General features: G+C 40.3%; 1 protein-coding gene across 1 annotated transcript in view; it reads left to right on the top strand.

Moving 5' to 3' along the window:
• Window positions 1–234: 234 nt before the first annotated feature.
• Window positions 235–24,100, top strand: part of LIPH (lipase H) — a 28,917-nt gene continuing 5,051 nt past the window's right edge. Inside the window, exons 1-7 of the mRNA XM_074264257.1 lie at window positions 235–422; window positions 9,311–9,678; window positions 11,636–11,744; window positions 15,246–15,347; window positions 17,044–17,133; window positions 20,216–20,383; window positions 23,261–23,356. Coding sequence (XP_074120358.1) covers window positions 374–422; window positions 9,311–9,678; window positions 11,636–11,744; window positions 15,246–15,347; window positions 17,044–17,133; window positions 20,216–20,383; window positions 23,261–23,356 — 982 coding nt within the window. The 5' untranslated portion in view covers window positions 235–373. The remainder of the gene's footprint in view (window positions 423–9,310; window positions 9,679–11,635; window positions 11,745–15,245; window positions 15,348–17,043; window positions 17,134–20,215; window positions 20,384–23,260; window positions 23,357–24,100) is intronic.

The raw sequence follows: 24,100 nt of genomic DNA on the forward strand, positions 1-24,100 counted from the left end.
CTGTAATCCTTGCTGATTTCCACACCCCAAGCCAAGCTACCGAGAGCCACCCACAGAGACCTGAAACTATTTGAATTCATCACTTTGCAAATATGAATTCTTGAATTCAAATGTGCCCAAGGATGATTGGGGTGAGGGTGAGGGTGGGGATGGGGAGGTGGAGACCACATGACGTTTCCTTGGAAAGAGGAGGAGCCAGACTCTGAGCAGGTAGGAGGGGGAGGCTCACCTGCCCATTCACTCGCTGCTGGTAACTTCCTGCTGTCACTCCACCTCTGGCTTAGCCATCCCAGCTTGAGGATCTGGAGCGGGGAGAGTGCAGGGAAGGAAGCCAGCCCTCCTGACCCTCCAGTCCTGCCCTCTGCCATTCCCCATGCTGAGATTCTTCGTCATCATCTCTTTGGTGTGTTTGATCAGCTCCGGTAAGCTCCTGCTTCCCATTTTTTAAAAAAATAGATTTCATTTTTAGAAGGAAAAAATGATTACAATGTTGTTATAATTTTGTGTCTTAAACATCTGCTGGAAAACTGTGACGTGAGACAATTTCCAAAGAAGTTTTTTGTTTTTTAAAAGAAAACATGATTTTATTTCTTATTTCCTTTCCTCAGACAAACTTGGAGTCCCTTCAAGATAGTTAAATAGGTTTGCAATCAGAGCCGATAGCTAAAATCCACAGTTTTTCATGTGCCAAGACATTTGGTCAAGTGTTAATTGAGAAGTTTGCAGTGAGTGTTCTGTCATACAACCAAATCCTTTGGGAAGCTCATCTTTAAAAAAAAAAAGGGGGGGAAATTCAAGCATTCCGTATGTTTGAGATCCATATTGAAATCATAAAGTTTTAACTTAAATACTGTGACCAGGCTCAGTCTGTTTGTCAGTGTTGCTAGACTTTGGAAGCAAGAGCAAAGCAGACTTTTCATGGAAATGTAGCAAGACAGGCTAGAAGTTTGGGATTTTCCACTGAGGGGCAGGGATGGTCCGGTGAGTAGCTGGGAGTAGGGGTTCCATCAGTAAGCATTTTTAAAGCACCTAGAAGTCAGTCACTGTGCTGAACGTTAGTGATTTTAAAAAGGGCAAAACCAGTTCCTGTCCTCAAGAAACTTACCTTTTTAGTAGGGAGGTAAACACAAAAATCATTATTTTGTAAACATAAAAATTGTATACTGTGTATAGAGTAGATGTAGACATAAATGCTGTATATTGTGTATAGAGTAGATGTAGACATAAAAATTGTATACTGTGTATAGAGTAGATGTAGACATAAAAACCGGATATTGTGTATAGAGTAGATGTATCCATAAAAATTATATATTGTGTATAGAGCAGATGTAGACATAAAAATCGTATATTGTGTATAGAGCAGATGTAGACATAAAAATCGTATATTGTGTATAGAGTAGATGTAGACATAAAAATCGTATATTGTGTATAGAGTAGATGTAGACATAAAAATCGTATATTGTGTATAGAGCAGATGTAGACATAAAAATCGTATATTGTGTATAGAGTAGATGTAGACATAAAAATCGTATATTGTGTATAGAGTAGATGTAGACATAAAAATCGTATATTGTGTATAGAGCAGATGTAGACATAAAAATCGTATATTGTGTATAGAGCAGATGTAGACATAAAAATCGCATATTGTGTATAGAGCAGATGTAGACATAAAAATCGTATATTGTGTATAGAGCAGATGTAGACATAAAAATCGTATATTGTGTATAGAGTAGATGTAGACATAAAAATCGTATATTGTGTATAGAGTAGATGTAGACATAAAAATCGTATATTGTGTATAGAGTAGATGTAGACATAAAAATCGTATATTGTGTATAGAGTAGATGTAGACATAAAAATCGTATATTGTGTATAGAGCAGATGTAGACATAAAAATCGTATATTGTGTATAGAGTAGATGTAGACATAAAAATCGTATATTGTGTATAGAGTAGATGTAGACATAAAAATCGTATATTGTGTATAGAGTAGATGTAGACATAAAAATCGTATATTGTGTATAGAGCAGATGTAGACATAAAAATCGTATATTGTGTATAGAGTAGATGTAGACATAAAAATCGTATATTGTGTATAGAGCAGATGTAGACATAAAAATCGTATATTGTGTATAGAGTAGATGTAGACATAAAATTGTATATTGTGTATAGAGCAGATGTAGACATAAAAATCGTATATTGTGTATAGAGCAGATGTAGACATAAAAATCGTATATTGTGTATAGAGTAGATGTAGACATAAAAATCGTATATTGTGTATAGAGTAGATGTAGACATAAAAATCGTATATTGTGTATAGAGCAGATATAGACATAAAAATTGTATATTGTGTATAGAGTAGATGTAGACATAAAATCCGCATATTGTGTATAGAGCAGATGTAGACATAAAAACCGTATATTGTGTATAGAGCAGATGTAGACATAAAAATCATATATTGTGTATAGAGTAGATGTAGACATAAAAACGGTATATTGTGTATAGAGCAGATGTAGACATAAAAACCGTATATTATATTAAGAGTAGATGTAGACATAAAAACGGTATATTGTGTACAGAATAGATGGAAGGTAGTCTCAGAGGGAAGGTGTTAGCAGGGAAAGGAAGGAGAGAAAGTGGAATTTGGGCTGTGTCCCAGGAAGCCATGGAAACTGAGAGTGGAAGGCCAGGCAGCGGAAAAGTCCTTTGATAGATAGAATGTGTCATTGGAGGAACTTCACATGGATATTAGCATGCGTATTTTTACAAGAAATTATGTACTTCCGTTACATATGTTTAAAAGCAAAAGAAATTTAGGTTTAACAAGGTAGTTACAAGGTTGCTGGATGTGTGTACCTTTCCAAAAGCAATGGGATTGTTGCAGACAGGGAATCTAGAGCTTATTCCCCAAAAGGGTGCCAGTGTGTCTGTCTTGTTTGGCTAATAGGAATAGTAATCATTCCCAATTATATAGTGCCTACCATGTACCAGGTACTTTACAAATAGTATCTCCTTCGATCGTCAGAATGATCCTGTAAGGGAGGTGCTGTGGTTAGCCCCATTTTACAGATGGGGAAACTGAGGCAAACAGGTAAAATGATTTGGTAATATTTTTACAGATGGGGAAACTGAGGCAAACAGGTACCACAACTACTAAGGGTCTGAGGCTGGGTTTAAATTCTGGACTTCCTGACTCTAGGTCTTCCAGAGCCCTTGAATTTCTTTCAGGACTGTTTTCCTGCCTCAACAGTCTTTAGAGGATTCATATCACAAAGTGCTTCAGTTATTCTCCACATCTGCTGGTGCATTTTAATGAAACGAACTAGTAAGAAATCAGAGCCAACATTGTTTAACTCTGTGACTACAAAGTATAGCAATCTTTTGCCAGAAATCAAGTACAAGCAACAAGAAATCCCAATAATCTTGTTCTAGTTATTTCTAATTCTTTTTTTCCCCTTGAATTCTTCCCTTCTCTCCCTTGAAATCGTAAGGATGATGAACATCTGTGTGTAATCTATCTACCGATATAGAAAGGGCTAGAAACGGGAGAAAGTACGATTATCCTAAGGAGAAAAAAAGATCAGGTAGTAATTCAAATCAGAAGTCTCAAGAGCACAAACTCTGAGGGGTGCCTTAGTCCCTTTTTTCTTCTCCCCTAGGAGAAGGGGAGTTGAGGAATTGGGTTGGATCAGTTCTGAAGGGCTCTAAGATCTTTCACCTTTAAACTGTGCTCCCTGAGAGATGCTTTTACCAAACTGACAAAATCCTTCAGGTTTGACTCGTCGATGGGATTTTTAACAGGAAACTCTCAGAAAAGACTGTAAATTGCTAAGAATTGATCAATTAATTGACAAGCATTTATTAAGTATCTGCTGTATACCAGGCTCACACAAAGAATGAACCTATAGGAGTTTACTCAAGGAGATGAAATCACAGGTTTAGGACTTGATTCAAAAAAGCCAGGTGGGATTCCAGGAGTGCGGCCCGCTGCCTCCACAGCCCCCTCCCACAAGTCACAGGCAAAGTGGACTCTGACACTGGTGTCAGGGGATGGTATTTGCAGGGTGCCCCTTTTCTCTCTTAAACCTTTGGAAACTACTTCCCTTCCCCCCAGCGGCTGATAAAGGAGACCTTGTGAGCTTGTGTGCTGAACATACAGAGACCTGGGCTCCCTGAGCTCAGTAAATATTGAGAAGTTTAATGATTAAAGAGTTCCAGAAAGTTAAAACTCGAAGGGACTTTAGAAATCTGGGCCAAAACCCTCTTCTGACAAAGAAGGAGACTGAGGCACGGGGAGGAAAAATGGTAGAAAGTGGTGCTGCCAGATGGACTCAGTAGTGAATACTTCCAGGCAGCAGCAAAGGGACTGAACTTCTCGCTGCTCCAACCAAAGGAAGACAGCAAGAGGATTCAGGGAATGGAGCCTTGAGACCGGATTCGGGAAGTCCTGAATTTAAACCAGCTTCAGACACATCTTAGGTGTGTGACCCTAAGGTTGCCCTTTAACTCCTTAAACTCCGTCTGCCTCAGCTGCACCAATTGTAAAATGGGGCACCTTACAGAACAAGGCTCTTGTGAGGATCAAAAGAGCTGGTAGCTGTTCCTGGTACCCAGACGGAGTTTAATAAATGCTTGTTCCTGTCTCCTTCAAACGGGACGTTCCATTCTGCATCCATCCTCACGCCTTTGCATCAGGCAGTGCCTGAAATGCCCTCCCTTTTTCTTCTAACCCTGTAGCTCCCTTTAACAACTCTTGCCACCTTCTCCCTGGGACTTTTCCTGATGCCCCCAGACCGGCTAGCACCTCCCCCCTTGCATTTCTATCGTATCGTATTTTCTAAGGATGTATCATCTTTCCAATTAATATGCTTTCCGAAGGAATGGGCCACTTAATTTTTATCTTTTTTATCCCTGGCATTTAGCACAGTAACACTTAGAACACAGATGTACAGTATGCAAATGAAGGTCATTTTTCCATATCCCGTAAATTCAGCAAATACTTATAAATAATAATAATAAAAGTCAGCAGGGATATAGCTGTAAGGTTTGCAAGGAATTTTAACATTTATATATATATATATATACATTAATATATCTGAATACATTTATAGAAATTTTTGAATTCTATATAAGAATATATTTGATTTTGTTCCCAGACAGCTGGGCAGCACAGTGGATAAAGGGCTGGATCTAGATAGAATCTGTATATATGAATATAAGTATATATGTATGTATGTGATATATCAATATGTACACATAGATATATCTATTGATATATCACATACATACATATATACACATAGATATATAATATATAAGTATATACAAATACATATTGATATATACATAGATATATTATATATGTAATATGCACATATGCACAAATATTGCACAAATATATAATATATAGACATGGATATTGATATATACATAGATATATCATAGATCAATATAAACATAGATACATAATATATATGACATACACATGCATATATATTGAAATATACATATATCAATACAATATGCATATTGATTTAAACATAGATATATTATATATGTAACATACACATGGATATATATATATACTATATATACTATATGCATATATACATATTGATTTATACACATATAATATATATACATAGATTATATAATATATAGATAATATACATACATATTGATATATATATAGATATATGATATATATGTACACATGCATAGCAATATATAGCTACATAGATATATAATATATGTGTACATATACATATTGATATATATACAAATATACAAATACATATGTATGTACACATGTTGATATATATATAGATATATAGATATAATAATATATACACATATATCAATATATACATAGATAATGTACATATACATATTAGTAAAATACATAGTTACATATTAATACATATTCTATATGTATAGAATCTATATAGATAGATATTCTATATCTTGGTTAAGATACTGGAGTTGAAAAAACTTGAGTTCAAATCTGTCTTCAGACACGTATTAGTTGTATGACCCTGGATAAGTCACTTAGCTCTGCTTGCCTCAGTTTCCTCATTTGTAAAATGAACTGGAGAAGGAAATGGCCAACCACTCCAGTCCCAAATGGAGTCCCAAAAAAAGTCCGACAACTGCCCCAAAAGCAGTGACAACAAGTTCTTACGGGAAGCTAAGTCCTGTGCTGGATGCTGGGAATGGGTGAGATGGAATAAGACTTGGGCCACCTCAGACTCAGGAGGCCCATGGCACTCAGGTTTAGAACTTGGAGGAGCTCAGAAGTCACCTGATCCAAGCCTTTCCTAGTCCTGAGAAGAGGGGGGCCAGGAGTTCATAAAGGAGCAGGAAGTTTGGTATGTCCAGGAAATCATCTGAGTTAAGAAAAGGGAGAATATTAGCCAGCAGAGCCCCAGGTTTGGACGAGAGCTTGGGGGAGGGGGGGACCAGCATTCTGAGTCAGGGGAGGGCTGGGCAGGAAAGAGTCCCTGGGAGTGGCCTGGGTGGCTCCACTACAACAGTTGAGGGAGATAAGAATGAGGGTAATTCCAGAGCCTTTTTCTGGGAGGAACTTTGACCTCTGAGGCCATAACTGGGACAGTTTCAGGTGTGGGATCTTGTTTCAGGGCAAAGCAGATAAAGAAAGGAATGCTCACCTGTTAGGGAAAAGTGGAAATGTCCCACTCTGAGTCATGAACCCAACTCGGAAATTACATTTCTATCAATTAAGAAATGCAGGGACACCTTGGCAGCTCTTTCTGCAAACATAAGTAGAGAGGCATATTTCTTTTACTTTCTTTTTCTTTCTTTCTTTTTGGAAACATGACTTTTATGGAAACGTGTCTTTCCCACTTGCACATGTATAATAAATATCTCACGCTTGCCTTCTCACCTGTGGGAGAGGGGCAAGAGAGACGGAGATAATTCGAAACTCAAAATTTTAAGAAGTGGATGTTAAAAATAAAAATGTCAAACGAGCTGAAGGCGAGGTTAAAGAGAGCCTTTTCTCAAATCAGCTTTGGATATTATACGTTGCTGGGATCGACTTTGGGGCTTCTACCTCCTAGACCGTGTTTCCTTTTGCTCTCATTCCCATTTTTTGTAGAATCAGAGAGCGATAAAGTCCTGATTTTCTTCCTCCTTTTTCTCTTTTGCTTCTTTTTTATTTTCCTCTTTTTCCCTTGAATCCATTCTCAGAACTCTCACTAAGAGGTTGACTCTGTCACTTGTTACCTGCATATTGGACAAATCCCTTCGGGGTTTGTTTCCTCATTGGTAACATGGTCCAGATGCTCTTTAAGGACTTCTTGCTCTGGGGTGCTCTGATTCTGTCACCTCTTCTCGCTGGGCCACAGTATTCTCGTGGTTCCATTAGGTTCTCTTCCAGCTCTGAATTCAGATCCTAAACCCTATGATTGAGGCAGTAAATTTGTATGGTCTCCTTCCTGATATGGCTATGTGGTCTGATGGAAAGAATATATGACTTGGAAGAGAGAAAAACTGGCTCTGACGGCCTATTTGGCATCTTACTCCTCTGAGCCTCAGTTTCCTGGCCTGTAAATTGGGGATGCCCTTTTTAACACAGCCCATCTCTGCAGGCTGGTGTGAGGCAGGCAGTCTACATCCCACCAGGTAAGTTATTATTACACAGGGTGCGTGGGTCTCCTCAGACAACAGATGATCTAGCTTGGGCTTTCCCCAGTCTCCTCAGAGACCAAATCAGAGATACGGCAAACGAAACTCATTCCACAAATACTAACTAACAGGTGGATCTCGTTCACAGTCATCAGAGGGAGTAGACCACGTGTTAGGTGCTTTCCTGGTTTGTCAGCTTGTGGGAACAAGTGTGGCACTTCATGACTGTAAGCTCTCGGAGGGATTTTGCCTCTTTTGTCTCCCTAGCATTGTGCCTGACACATAGTAGGTGCTTAATAAGTGTTTATTGACCGACTGTACTTGCATGTGTGTGTTCTGCCCAGCGTACAGCTCGCTGGTGCTCTAGAAATGTGGAACACAAACCCAGAGCTGGAGAATGGGGGTCTAACCTTATCCTTAACTCTTCCCATGATCGGCAGGTAGCACTTTAAAACAAAGGGCCTGAATAAAAGCAGATTAGCTCACCAAGTATCAAATAAACTCCCCTGGAAAAGGCACAACATCAGAAACCTGTTCAGCGTGTTTCAGCCGCGGTGTCGTCTTCGCAACCGGAACAACAGCTTTGGCTCGCCACTTAGCAGGTTTTAGATTATAAAGTAGAGAGTCTGTGGGCGACCACTGGCAATCCGAGGAAGTGCCGCAGACTATCAAAGAACGGGTGCCTCCTTTAGTGACTTAGTCTGGGGCCATAAAATAGCTTCCATCCAAACCAACCAACGTATTCTCCGTGCATTCTGTCTGGGGTTCATCAAACATTTGCTCTCATTTTTTCCCACAATTCCATTCCATTCAATCCAATACACATTCGTTCTTCATTCTTTCCACATTTCAATTCAGCAAGCGCTTATTTTTCCGCCTTTATGCCTTGGTTCCAAATGTGAGTTCAAAATTGAGATAGACTTTGAAGGGCATTAGGGTTTCACAGAGACAGAGCAAGACCGGCTCATATAAAGGATCAAGGACAGGGGAGGGTTGTAATATCATATATGAGAAAGGGCGGGAAGGCCAGATTGTGAACCAGGTGACAAAGAAAGATGGCGGGACCCATCACAGAAAGAGAAAAGTTTGTAAGAAATGTGGATATGGAGGAAAAGACAAGGCATTCTGGCTTGAACAAATTGAGGTTAATACGCCTTTGGGATTAGTCTATTTTTTTTATTTTGGATATTTAGTTTTCATGGCTTTTGTTTATTAGGTTAGCTAATGGTTTTTTAATTGTGTCCATGTCTTTAAAAAAAAAAAAAAACAGGTCATTTTATTTATCATTTTAATAAGGTTTCTTATTTTCAATTTTACCTTTTGGTTAAAAAAAACAACAACAATTTATCTGCTGTCATCTTCCTGCCCAGGAAAGGAATGTTCTTGGAATGGAGTGGTCAGGTACATGGAGTGCAAGGGCCTCTTTGGGAAAAGTGCATTTTTTAGCCTCGTTTGGAAACAAATGAGGGAAATGCTATGGGTACTTCTCAAAATGGAAATCTCGGGCCAAAAGGGTCAGAGGTTAGGAGGAAAGGCATCGTGGGACCACAGAGAGCCGACATCTCCAGCCGACTTTGCCCCTCCCCCCTCCCCTGTCATATCCATCTCTTCCCTCTACGCTTCGCTCCCTCCAGTTCACTTCCCTCTCTCCTTCTGACTTTCAGACCCAGACGAAGAATGCCCCACGTTCACCAGGCTCAGCTTCCACAATGCCATCATAGGCACAGATCTCAAGGTGAGATTGCTGCTGTACACACGGGAGAACACCACCTGCGCCAAAGCCCTGGAGCATCCCTTCCCCAGGAGCTTCAACCTGACCAGGAAGACCACCTTCATCATCCACGGCTTCAGACCCACGGGCTCCCCGCCAGTCTGGCTGCCTGAGCTGGTGGAGGGCCTGCTGCACGTGGAGGACATGAACGTCCTCGTGGTCGACTGGAACCGGGGCGCCACCCACATCGTCTACGCCACGGCCTCCAGCCACACCAGGCGGGTGGCCGAGATCCTAAAGGAGACCATCGACCACATGCTGGTAAGAGGCCCAAACCTGGGACAAAAGGTGCTGCCTGCCCCCTTGCTTGGGGAAGTCAGGGGTTCCGCAGCTAGTGCTGAGGCTGAACTTGAACTCGGGCCCTCCTGATGTCCTTTAGATGGGCAGTTTATGGTTCCCCGGCACCGCTTCTGCATTTGGGGAGCTCATAACCCGTGGGGGGTGAGCTGAGTGGGGGCCCAGATCCTCGTAGGCTGGGGTGATGTGTAAAGGGTCTAGGAGGGGCAGGATGTCCAAGAGGGTCTTTGGGAGCAGGGGAAGGGGGAGAAAGGCACATGACTCCCACTTCCCCTCCTTCTTTCCTTCCCAGTGGAGTAAGGGGAAAATTTGTTGTTAAGTCAATTTTTCAGTCATGTGCGACTCTCTGTGACCCCCTTTGTTCAAATCCAGGCCCCGACACTAATTAGCTGTGTGACACTTAACCTCTGCTTACCTCAGTTTCTTCATCTGTAGAGTGGGGATAATAACAGCCCCTGCCTTCAGGGTTGTTGAGAGGATCTAGTGAGTTTGTGTATGTTTTGTCAAGTGCTGCATGAACTTGTGAGGGATGCATAAGTGTCAGCATTGGCCTGTCAGCGGCGCCTGCTGCTGATGGAGGCAGTTTTGAGGTGCAGAGGGCAGAGCTCTGGGCCCGGACTCAGGAAGGCCTGGGGTGCAGCTGTGTGACTCTGGCCTTAACCCTCCGAGTCTGTTTCCTTATCATGACTTAGGGGTAAGAAGGGTACCTCCCTCTAAGAGTTGTTCTGGAAAGTGCTTTGCAAACCATAACTGCCATAGAGACACGAGCTCTTGTCATTATTATTGTAATCTCTCCTTGCCTCTCCATCCCAGGGCGCTCTTACCCTTATTATCCCATAAGAACGTCATAGGGAGTCCACCCTTTGTGCGGGGAGCCACACTCGACTTCTGCCATCGGAGGTGAAGGGAGCTGCCCTTCTTCACCCCCTTCTCTCTCCCAGGCCGTAGGTCAAACATCTCTTTGGTGACCGGTCAGCTCACAAAACAAAGACAAATACCAAAGGGCCCGAGCCCCCACTTCTTTAGTGGCAGGACAAGGGGTAAGGGGGTTAAGAATCACCAAGTTGAGTTTTTGAAAATTATTTTTAAATGTGTTACACAATAATTTTAATCATATAATAAAAATGACTCCCATCTCTAATACTTTAAGCTTACAGAGTGCTTTATTTGCCTATCTTGGCAGCGGGGCTAACATAGGCTGAGGGCAACAAACCCACTGATGAGTCGGGGGATATGACTGACCCCAAGCATGTAAAGACATCCCCCTCAGGCAGAATGGGCGGAGGAGTGCGACTCTTCCAAGGGCCACAAAGGCGGCTGTGGGGCACTCAGGGCTTGGTCAGACATCCAGTACCTTTGGCCATCCACTGCGTCCCATCGCCGGCCATCTTGACCTTGTCCTGCCTTTGGACCATGGTGACTGGAGGAGAGAGGGAGGCCGAGGGCTTTGTGCAAGTCTGCCTCCTTTAAATGCAATTCCTGAGCAAGTCAAGACATCGGCCCATGATGTCACTGGTCCTCCCCAGCAACAACTCTACGTACCATTAGAGCTTCCCAACAGCCCCATAAGGTGTGGGCTGTGATTAGTCCCATTTTACAGATGAGAAAACTGTATCTGAGAAGGGCTAAGTGGTGTGTCCAGGGTCAGCTGGAGAGGTCCTTCTGAGCTCAAGCCCAGCCCTCAGCTACCTCTGGTCTCGCATACAGTAGATGCTTAATATTTGCTTGTTGGATTGGATTGGTGGGTGCACTTTTGTTTTTGGCTTGGGAGATTTGTTCTGTCTGCAGAGTGTTTAAAAGATGTCCATGTAGGTTTTTTCAAAGAGTCATGGCGAGACTAAGACCTGGGGAAAAACCTTTGCCAGATGTTCCCTATGGCTGCTGCTTGCCCACCTGATGGTCCTCCCTCTTGGAATCATAGGCCGACGGAGCATCGCTCGACAACATTTACATGATTGGAGTCAGCCTCGGGGCCCATATAGCCGGATTTGTTGGACAGATGTATGATGGGAAAATTGGAAGAATTACAGGTAAGGCTTCTGGGGGTCCGAACACAGCTTGTTTTGTTCCATGGACAATTGTGCCCAGATGTTGTGTGAACTCTGGGGCTCCCCACAAAGTCAACTCCTAATTAAATGTGTGTGTACACACATATCCGAATATATACATATGAATATGTGTGTGTGTAATACATACCATAGACAAATATAGATATGTACATGTGCAGTTATTAATTTGTCCCCTGAGGTAGTCGGGGTTAAGTGACTTGCCCAGGGTCACACAGCCAGGAAGTGTTAAGATGTCTGAGATCAGATTTGAACTCAGGTTCTCCTGACTGATGCTCTACCCACTGCACCACCGAGCTGCCCTAATGTGCTTATTTTTATTTGATATAAGAATCAGCTCTGATTTCACCGATACACGGGACTCTCTGAGAAAGAACTCCTCCCCATACACATCCTGCATTCGGGGTTGCTAGGACGGTCTGGATGTTAGGTGACTTATTCAGGATCACACGGCCACCATGTTAGTGGTGGGACCCGAACCACGGGCCCTCTGCCCCTGGTGCCATCTCTGCCTCTCACTTTTTATGACCATTTCAGTCACTTCAGTCCTCCTGGGCTAAGGCCTTAGTGCATCGTGTTACTTCCTTCTTCATTGGTTCTCACAGATCTTCCAGCGTTTCTTTGAATTCCCCATTCTCCACTTCTTACCTCACAATGGCGTGCTGCCACACCCATGGACAAGTGGTTTGTGTACAGGGCAGAGTCTGGAAGACCTGGGTTCTGACCCAACTGTGTGACTCTGGGCCGGTCCCTTACCCTCTGTGCCTAAATGTCCTTATTCTCTGGGGGACCCGGAAGCATTAATGATGACTCTGTGGCTATTCAAACAATTCTGATTCTACCTAAAATAACTGGATTCTTGTGTATCCCACATTCCCCCCATTGTCCCCCCAAATAGTGTAGCAGATCTTAGCCAATTTGCTCAGTGCAGTCCACACCTACAGTTGTCTTTGATGTCTACAGCCTCCTCCGACTCACTGGTTTGCTAACCTTGTAAGAAAAAGTAGGTGTTTCTTGCCTAAGCTGTTCCGGAGGAAGCCCAGCTGGTTCTTGGTAATAGCTTCTCCTTCTCCTCCTCATCTTTCATCTCCTCTTTCTCTTCCCCCTCCTTTTCTTCCTCCTTTTCCTTCTCCTTCCTTCTTCTCTTTCCTTCTCCTCCTCCTTTTTCTCCTTCTCCTTTTCTTCCTCCTCTTTCTTTTCCTCTTTCTTCTTTTTCTCCTTTTCTTCTCCTCCTTTCTCCTTCTCCCTGGCCTTCTTCCTTGAACATATGGTATTTGCCCTTCGCCATTCTCTCCTCATCCTCCTTCAACATTTAAAAGAAATGAGCTGTTTCAGCCATTCAGTTGAGGACATTGTCCACCTACCTGGCCCAGGTGGCCTGGATCCAACAAGAATGGATTGGAGTTTCTATATATTCCAAACTTTCTGTGAGGGTCAACTCCCTTTTTCATTCTCTGCCACAACAATACTATACGATGATCAATTCTGATGGACTCTCTTCAACAATGAGATGAGTCAAACCAGTTTCAATTGTCCAATGAAGAGAACCATCTACACCCATGGGAACTGAGGATGGACCACACCATAGCATTTTCACTGTTTCTACTATTATTCGCTTGAATTTTTGTTTTCCTTTTCAAAGTTTTTTTTTTCTTTCTAGATCCAATTTTTCTTTTTCTTTTTTTTTTTTTTACGAAGTCGAGTTTTTATCTCTTACAAATTTATTTTTTTATTATTTATTATTATTATTATTATTTTATTTTAGATCCAATTTTTCTTATGCAGCAAGATAACTGTATAAATATGTATACATATATTGCATTTAACATATATTTTAACATATTTAACATGTATGGGACTACCTGCCATCCAGGAGAGGGGTTGGGGAGAAGGAGGGGAAAATTCGGACAGAAGGCTTTCCAAGGGTCAATGTTGAAAGATTACCCATGCATAGGTTTTGTAAATAAAAAGCTTAATAAAAAAAAAAAAAGAAAAAAGAAAAAGAAAAGGAGGCTAAATAAAAATTTTTAAATGACTGCCATACTGCCAATACTATAACAGCTGCTACATTAGAAAAGATTTAGGAATTTCCATACCTTGTGAACTGACCTCCTAGAGATACAGCTGGTGATTTTGAGCAAACTTCTCAGAAACAAATCAATGTTACTACTCAGTGCTGCTGAACAGGAAGTTTTCAAATGAGGAAATCAAAACGATTTGTAATCATATGAAAAAATGCTCTTAATCATCATTGATTAGAGAAATGCAAATGAAAACAACCCGGAGGTATCATTTTATGTCTATCAGGTTGTAGAAGGAGAAAGGAACAAATATTGTAGAGGATGTGGAAAAATTGGGACACCAATTCATTGTTGGTAGAATTGTTATCTGATCCAATCATTTTGGAGAGTAGTGATAACATGCTCAAAGAGTGATTGAATTAACTATAATGTTTGACCCAGAAATATCACTATTTGGTCTATTTCCAAAGATGATTAGAAAAAAAAGAAAAAGGAAAAGGACCTATGTTTTTAAATGTTTATAACAACCCTCTTGGTGCTGGCAAAGAGCTGGGTTTTACAAGGGTGCCCCTCAATTGGGGAATGGTTGAACAAGTTGTGGTATATGATTTGTGATGGAATACTATTGTGTTGGAAGAAATGATGATTTAATAATTAGCAGGCTGATTTCAGAGAGGCCAGGAGAGACTTACATGAACTGATGCTGAGTGAAGTGAGCAGAACCAGGAGAACATTGTACACGGCAACAATAAAATTATACGATGAGCAACTCTGATGGAAGTGGCTCTCTTCAATGAAGTGATTCAGACCAGTTCCAATGGACCTGTGATGGAGAGAGCCATTTGCATCCAGAGAGAGAACTATGGGGACTGAATGTGGATCAAAACATAGTATTTTTTTCCATATTTTTTGTTGTTGTTTTCTTTCTCATTTCCCCCCCTTTTGATCTGATTTTGTACAGCATGATCAGTGTGGAAATATATTTAGAAAAAAATTTACATGATAATTTTGTTGTAGATTTGAAAGGAATAGAAAATTGTGTATAATAGATTTACAATTTCATGTACAATCATCTTTTTATTGTCCTAAATTCTGGAAATGTTTCATTCCATAGATTAAATATTAAAAAAAAAGAAAGAGGGATGTGGATTGGATAAGCACCAAGATCCCCTCCAGATTTGGATCAATGTTTGTGGGATCCATTGATCTCTTCCAGCTCCAAATCTCTAAGATCTGAGGATTCTGCTGCTTTGGGCAGAAAGGACTTTGGGCCATTTCTCCAAAGCACTCACCCACTCGCTGAGCAATGCAGTAGACCATGCTAAGATGATCTCTGAGTCCATCAAACAGACAGAACAAGGATGCTTGATTGTACAGAGAGAAAATGGCTCCAAAACACTCCTGGTGGCTATTCCTCCCCAAGCTCCATCTCACTCTATTCCAGGTCTGGATCCTGCAGGACCCCTCTACAATGGGAAACCCCCAAATGAACGGCTGGATCACACGGACGCCCAGTTTGTTGATGTCATCCATTCAGATACCGACTGTATGTATTGCCATAGTTTTTGCCTGTTTACTCCTAACTCTAGAAACCTTGGGGAGGGGAGGACAGGGAGAAAATCAGTGTAATGTGACTATCCTGATGGGTGTGCACTTGACTAAATCCTTTGTGACTTAAAATATTGTAAATGACAAGATCACAGCTCATGGGGTTAGATGTAGAGAGAGCTTTGAGAGTCAAATTTGGCAGCTCAGGGGCAGCTAGGGGGCGCAGCGGATAGAGCACCAGCCTTGAATTCAGGAGGACCCAAGTTCAAATCTGGTCTCAGACACTTAATACTTCCTGGCTGTGTGACCCTGGGCAAGTCACTTAACCCCAGCCTCAGGGGGAAAAAAATTTTTTTTTTTTTAAAGTTGGCAGCTCAGTTTACTTAGTTTATTAAACTCCCAAAGAGGATGATTTACCCGTGACTGATGTGCATCTCTTAAAATAACTTAACAAAAGCAAATTGTGATTGACGTTTTGCTATAGTAGAGATGGATGTGTCTACCACATGTCAAAACTAGACCTGGTTTCTTAACCGCCTGCTTATTTCTTTCCAGCTATTTTATGTTGGTAAAGTATATATTAAGGGACCAATAGAATGTAAGAGGGATAAACAACCTTAGCTTCTGAATTCTCATTGTGTCCTGGACTTTTTGGGAAGGCTATGGAGCTTTCAGAAAAAAAAAAAAAATGTTTTTAAAACCACAAGGGCCATATTATGACAAAACCAACTATATTGAAATATTCAGAAATTTTTTTAAAATAAGTTCATGGGGCAGCTAGGTGGCGCAGTGGATAGAGCACAGTCTTGAATTCAGAAGGACCCGAGTTCAAATCTGGTCTCAGACACTTAACACTTCCTAGCTGTGTGACCCTGGGCAAGTCACTTAACCCCAGCCTCAGGGGGGGAAAAATAAATAAATAAAATAAAATAAGTTCACAAGGGGCAACTAGGTGGTACAGTGGATAGAGCACCAGCCCTGAAGTCAGGAGGACGTGAGTTCAAATATGAACTCAGACACTTAATACTTCCTAGCTGTGTGACCCTGGACAAGTCACTTAACCCCAATTGCCTCAGCAAAAAACAAAAACAAAAACCAAAAAAACAAAAACAAACAAAAACAAAAAGCAAAATAAACAAACAAAAAAAAACCTATAAAAAAAACAAGTTCACAAACCCCAGGTGAAGAACTGATCTAGCATCACTGCTTCATTTTACAGATAGGAAAATGGAGGCCCACAAAGACATAGCCTGAAATCAGGATTGGGACCATAACCCATGTCTTCTGAAAAGATTCTGAAACATTACTTCACTCCTCCTTATTTCTGGGTTGTAGGCAATTTTTAATCAGATATCTTGTAGAGTATTAGAGGATTTTTCAAATTCAAAGAAATATAAGCACTTACCAGATGTATGGATAAGTTTTGCTTGGGGGAAAATGGGTAATTTTAAAATCTGCTATGGACATGCTTCTTCAAGTAGCTTTATGTGATCTGGGAGAAGTCACTGGACATCCCTGAGCATCAGTTTGTTATTTGAAAAATAGGAATATTGATAATACCTAAGAGGAATACTAATTCTAATAACTATCCCGCTTGTCCCTCATTCTGCAGATCAAATAACACGTTTAAAGCTTGAATAAGTTAAAAGCAGCCTAGAGACCCACTGTGTTTTGATGATTTCTTTGTTTTTTAGCCTTTGGCTTCAAAGAAACATTAGGAAATATCGATTTCTATCCAAACGGAGGACTGGATCAACCCGGTTGTCCCCAAACAATACTTGGTGGTAAGTACAGATGTTTTGTGATTGAAAAATGGTAAGAAACATTGCATTAGAAGGCATCTTTGGGCAGTGATTTTATTAATATTAATGAACAAATGTGAACCTGGCTCGGCGCTCTGTTGTCCCATTACAAGGATTTCTGTTCTATTATAGGCAGATTTTATTTCCTCCTTGAGGTTTTTTTCACTTTTTGACTGATCTTCCTTCAAACCTGCCAGCCTTTTCCTTCTCGGGTTCCATTCCCTTTGGACTTAGCAGGAGAGGAGAGGGCTCCCGCTTGCTTCTGCTCATGAGCCTCCTGAATAAATAATTACATGGCTCTTATTCCACCTCTGGGAATCAATCTGTTTGCCTGCCATGGTGGGGCGAAAGATTCCCAATCCAGGGTCTGTAGAGCTACGTACCTGAATCTGAAACGTAACGGGGAGTAGCTCTGGCAGTTCCTCAGAGATGAGCATACCCCAAGCAAATATGGGTGGTATTGTGGAGGCAGCTCTCTCAAACCTGCTTTGCCTGGGAACTGATTGGACCCCTGTGTTCCGATCCAACTGGCTATTCATTTTACCCTGGTGTTTGATGGAGAAAGAAAGATTGAATCAGGAAGAATTAAGTCAAGGACAGTAACCGATGAATTCAAGGCTAGAAATCTAGTTGAGTGTGGGATTTGAGTCATTCATATTGTAAATGTGGTTGGATAAATTCTACCAGAGAGACAGTGAAGGGAATAGCAAAGTAGATAGATGCCACTAGCAGAATAGCACGGGGAAACAGAATGACTTCGGACAGGTTATTGGCAGGGAAAGGAAGATGATGTGCGACAATTGACAGTAATTTCACTCTTAGTATGACCCCGTCAGAAGAATTAGTAGAGAATTCAGGGATTAATTATCCATCCTGGATAAGGAAATCAGTGTAGAGGTTAATAGATTTTTTTGTGATGTATTAGTCAAATTTGAGGGGTTAGAAAAAGATGTGCAAAACAAATTGTTTAAAAAGGGAGGGAGAATTATAAGAAATGGATGGGCATATTTATTTGGTTTCCACAGTTATGGAAATGAAATTGGAGAAATGAAATTTAAATTAGAAAATTCAAACCCACATGGACATCAAAGAATAATTAGGAGTGGAGCTTTAGATTTGAACATGAGTCCCCTGGATTTTGTCCTTCCCCTCCTTGGGTAATTTTCTTCCATGAGAATGAAGAATGGGAGCTCTTTGGGGGCAGGGATTGACTATGTGATAAGAAAAGGAATTTTCTCTCTTGGATTAGGAAGGATTGGAAAAGTGGAAATGTTCTCTGAGCAAGCTCAGAAAACTGCTCTGGTCAATTTTGTTTAAAATTGGGTGTATTACATACTTTTAGAAGGGAGAATGGTAACCTGGAAAGAATCCTGATTGGTCAGTGATGTGACTTACTCTCTTCTCCAGTCAGGAAGAAATTATATCATCAGATAATTCTATTATCAAATAATTCCCAAATTATCTAGGAAGGAACTCTTTACCAGCCGCCATTGTTCATCAAACAAGTTTTTGAGGTATTGATGAACATATCTCTAGCCAGGTATATTCCATCTGGCTCCTGGCTCCTCCTTCTGAGTTCTGGTCTTTACTCCTCTGGTCTCCATAAGAAAGCTCTAAGGATGAGGTTCCCCTATAAAAGATCTGCTTATGGTGAAAATCTTTGCTAAGTTCTCTTCAGGACTAAGCCCACTATGAGGTGTTCCCTTTCTCTCCCTCTCTCGCCTTCCTGCTAATGGCGTTCTTCTCCTTACTCGGCTAACTCTGGTCAGTCCAACCTGCCAGACAATGGCTTTTTCCCACCTCGTGGAGTACTTCCTTTCTCCTGGTTAATTCCCTGGGAGAACTTGTCTTTTTCTAACTGATCTCTTAACTCTATTTCATATCTACCAATCCTGGTGTCTATTATATCCTTCCCCTCGATAAATCACCTTTTGTCAAAGAGAATGGCCATTGGGAATCTGTCACATTGATTTAGAACTAGGGGTTCTATCCCACCACATTGGTCAAGATCCAGAAGGAAGAAGTAGAACTAAACCCCATAAAAAGGCTCGATCTGGCTCCTGTAGGGATGTCCCCAATTCAGGGAAGGGGGGACACCCATTCTTCCAAGAAAATAAAACAAATCTTTCCTACATTCAAAAAACAATCCACATGGTCCCTGCCCTCAAGATGCTTCCAACCTAATGGGTGGGAAAATGACTTATACATAGATAAATGGGGGGGGGCATACAGGAAACTCTGGGCCCAGGAGTCTCATGGCATCAAGACCTTGGGATACTGCAAAGTCATAGTTAGAGAGGCAAACAGGATTGACCAAGATGGGAAAGTAGCCAGTGGAGGAGGAATTAGTAGCTACCTTCAATATTCTTGTTAACTAGACGCTAAATTCTGTTATGTTGAATCTTCACTCTCTAAATTTTGTAATCTCTTAATATGTATGGGAATGCCTGCATCTAGGGGAGGGGGTGGAGGGAAGGAGGGGAAAAATTCGGAACAGAAGGGAGTACAAGGGATAATGTAAAAAAAAAAAAAATTTTACCTATGCATATGTACTGTCAAAAAATGTTATAATTATAAAAATTAATAAATAAAAAAGGAAAAAAAAATTGTAATCTTGTGGCAAAGTACCAGTCACCCTACTGTAATCAAAACCCTGGCTCAGAGGAGCTAGTCTGACCTAGTAAATAGTATGTGGGATTCGGTGTCAGGAAGACTCAAATCCCATCTCAGACAATTACTGGCTGCCAGAGTCTGTGCTAGGCACTGGATCTTCTGTCCCTCCATTTTCTCATCTGTAAAATGACGGCTTGGACGTGACACTGCTAAGGTCCCATTCAGCCCCGCTTCTGCCATGAACTTGGCTCTCCGAGGTCGGCAGAAATGCTGCACTCAATGTCCTCGCACTCTTCCCTCCTCGTTCTCTTTCTCTGTGGAGAGAGGGAACCTGTGCGTCATGTGTGGAGGGCCCTGCCCTGTTGAACATGAGACAGCTGTGACTCTACCCCTTGCTTTTAGAGTGAACGTCAGCACTCAAAGGTAACCTAACCTTTTGTTTGTAATGAAGGGTTTCAGTATTTCAAATGTGACCACCAGAGGTCTGTTTTCCTGTACTTGTCGTCTCTGGAACAAGGCTGTGACATCACCGCTTACCCTTGTGAGTCTTACCGTGACTACCTGAACGGCAAGTGCATCAGCTGTGGGGATGACCAACCCGTGCCATGTCCTCACCTGGGTAAGCACTGTTCTCTTTTGAGGTGTTAGTGATGGAGGCCTGGGCTCCTGTTGTCCTTTCCCAAAGGGTACCTTGAACAAAGCTGGGAAAACATTTTGTACAAAGGACAGAGTCTGTCTCTTGGTGGTAGGAATGATGGGTACCGGCTAGCCTGTGGCAACCGGACTCTTGGATCCTGCAGAATGATAAAACTGAGGGGGATTTTAACACCTGGCAGAGTTTACTAAGAAGTCTCGGAGCTCTGGTCCGGTCTTGGGAGAGCTGAGAAAACTTAAGTGTGAGCTCGTCTTCTTAAGCTCCGGTTGCCTCAAACAGTAATTTCTGAGAATATGAAGACAGGTAACACAGGTACCTCATCCTACTTATGTGTTTATACCCTTCCTCTAAGTGAGACATCATAAAACCGCAGCTCAGAAAGGGGACGTAGGTCTCCTGCAGTCTTGTTCCATTCTTATTCCAGGACCAGTGGGCTTCCTACACCACCACAGTGTCATACAAATGTTAGGATAATAAATGATATGAGTATATATGTGTGTGTGTGTGTATGAAATATATATATATATTTGAGTATATAAAGTACAGTATGAATTGGTCTCCTGATAGATAGATATAAAATATATGTGTTTGAGCATATATATAAAGTACAGTATGAATTGGTCTCCTGATATATATATATATATATATATATATATATATATATATATATATATATATATATATATATATATATATATATATATATATAAAGTATAATGTATATATAAATACATATATTTGAGTATATATAAAGTATAGTATATATAAAATATATGTATTTGTGTATATGTATAAAGTATAGTGTATATATGTAATATAAGTATTTGAATATATATATAAAGCATAGTATATATAAAATATATGTATTTGAGTATATATATAAAATATAGTATATTTATGTATTTGAGTATATATATATATATATATGTTTTGTGTATATACATATATGTATAGTTTATATGATATATGTATTTGAAATATACGTAATTGAAATATATGTAACTGAAATAAAATATAATCTATATACATGTAAAATATATATATATTTGAGTATACATATAAAGTATAGTATATATAAAATATATATATTTGGAAATATATATAAAGTATAACATATATATGTATCTTAGTATATATATATAAAATATAGTAAATATATGTATTTGAGTATATACATAAAATATAATCTATATACCTATAAATATATATATTTGAGTATACATATAAAGTATAGTATATATAAAATATATGTATTTGGAAATATATATAAAGTATAACATATATATGTATCTTAGTATATATATAAAGTATAGTAAATATATGTATTTGAGTATAAACATAAAATATAGCATATATAATATATGCATTTGAATATATATAAAGTATGTATATATATATATATATATATATATATATATATATATATATATATATATACACACACATACATACATATGTATGTGTGTATATGAAGTATATCCTGACACTCAATACCATCTACCTACTTTTAGCTTTTCGGAAGGGACTGTGACTCCTTACAGTAGCAGGAGTGTTCCCTGAAAAGAAAAAGAAATTAAAGTTTATAGAATCAAAGATTTAAAGCTGCAGAAACTCTCAAGTTCAACCCCCTCAGTTTATGGATGTAGAAAATGAAATACAAAGAGGTTAGGAGATTTTTCCAGAGCTACAGGTAGTAAGTATCTGAAATAAGATTTGAACTCAGATCTTCTTGATTCCAGGATGAGTAGGTTTATCCACTATACCAGACACAATGGGGTTTGGATGAACTTCCTGAAGTGTTCCTAGGGACTCGTATGCTATTAGGAGTTCCAATTTTGGAAAGTAGAGTCTGTCATTTTTTTCTTGAGAATTCTTTGTGATCTTATACAGATGTTTTAATCTTTCTAGGCCCCAATTCCCTCAAATATAAAATGAGAGGGTTGGATTTGAGCCCTTCCACCTCTAATTTAATAATTCTGTCATTTGTACCTATGTGTTGTAATGCCAAGAGTCTTGGTTTGGAGTCAGAGGAACTGAGTTAGAATTCTCCTTTGGGGTTTTAACCTCCCTACTTTCCTTGTTTATAAAATGGAAGGCTTACACCAAATGACCTCTTCTAAAATTGGCTCCAAATTTCGGGAAAAACAACACTGCTGTGACAAGAGATGAAGGACTCCTTAGCCAGCTCTTTTTGGACCTCCTGCTCTCCTGTGTGAGAGCATCCATTTCCACATCTGTGGTCATAGCAACACTTGGTGCCAAATAAATGCTCTTTCCCTTCATAACTTTTTTTTATGCCTTTGAATGACAATGTTACCTAGTTCTCAAAGAGCAGCCTCTCTAAATCTGCAGTAGCTTGTTGCCAGCTCACCTTCAGCAGATGACTCTTTTTAGCCATAAATGTCCTCAAAGACTTCCTCATACGCCCCAGGTGCTTAATAAAACGTTTATTGACTAATTGTTTAAAAGGCTATTGATGAAGACATAGAAGGCTCACAATCTGCTTCAATGAAGGGAAAGCCCCCGTCACTGAGTCATAGATGTCCAGTAAAAATTAAAGATGTACAACCAGGTCTGCTGCTGTTTAGTCGATTTCATGACCCATTTTGGGGATTTTCTTAACAAAAATTCTGGAGTGGTTTGCCATTTCCTTCTCCAGATCATTTTACAGATGAAGAAACTGAGGCAATCGAAGTGACTTGCCCAGGATCACAAACTAATAACTGTCTAAGGCTGGGTATGAACTCAGATTCTCCTGACTCCAAGGCTCCACTCTACTCACTGCGCCACTTACTGCCCTTACAGTCGGGTTACATTCGCTGTTTCCCATTGCTTTTCTAGGTTATTATGCTGACCAATGGAAAAACTACTCAATGCTAAAGGACCCTCCTGTGACAAAAGCTTTTTTTGATACAGCCGATGAAAAGCCATTTTGTAGTGAGTGACCAGCATTCTTTGCTTTACCCACAAATGTCCCTCAAAAAGTGTGTTTGAGATATCGTTATTGATGGTGGGTTAGATCAATAAGGAGACAGACTGACCACTGAAGTCTTGGGATTGAATCAATGAAAACTTGGGCCTCAGTCTCAGGCTCTGAGCCTCCATGACAACCAATCCTGTAATTCACTTCAATTCAACAAGCATTTATTAAGCCCTTACTGAATGTCAGGTGCCAGGTGCTTGAGATAGAAAGACAAAATGAAATCACCCCAGCCCATAAGGAGCAAGTATTCTATTGGGGGAAACTGCATGGAGACAGAGAAGACTGCATGAGATGTAGAGAAAGTACAAAATCATTCAAGGCACTAAGTCCCAGGGAGACTCTGCTACCTCCTGTTTCATGCACTTTTCTATGCTTCAACTGGAAAAAGGCAATGGAGAGAAAGCAGATTTCCCATGAATCACTGAAGCTGGTGCCTTAGCGCAAGAGCCACAAATGGGTACAGGAGTTATGAAGTTCAGACCTCCTCTTGGGATGACGTGTTGGTGTGAGATTCATGAGGTTAGAACACAAAGCCACGGGCTCTACAAGGAAAAGTGTCTCCCTTCTTATCAGCAGACAGAAAAAAAATCTTAAATCCATTTTTACTGATCTGTTCTGCTCTAACAATACAGATTTTTTTCCTGTATACAACCCATCCTCCCACCCCTAGGCGTCATTATTTGACAAAGAATATTATT

The sequence above is a fragment of the Sminthopsis crassicaudata genome, chromosome 4, assembly GCF_048593235.1.
Source record: "Sminthopsis crassicaudata isolate SCR6 chromosome 4, ASM4859323v1, whole genome shotgun sequence".
Lineage (NCBI taxonomy): Eukaryota > Metazoa > Chordata > Mammalia > Dasyuromorphia > Dasyuridae > Sminthopsis > Sminthopsis crassicaudata.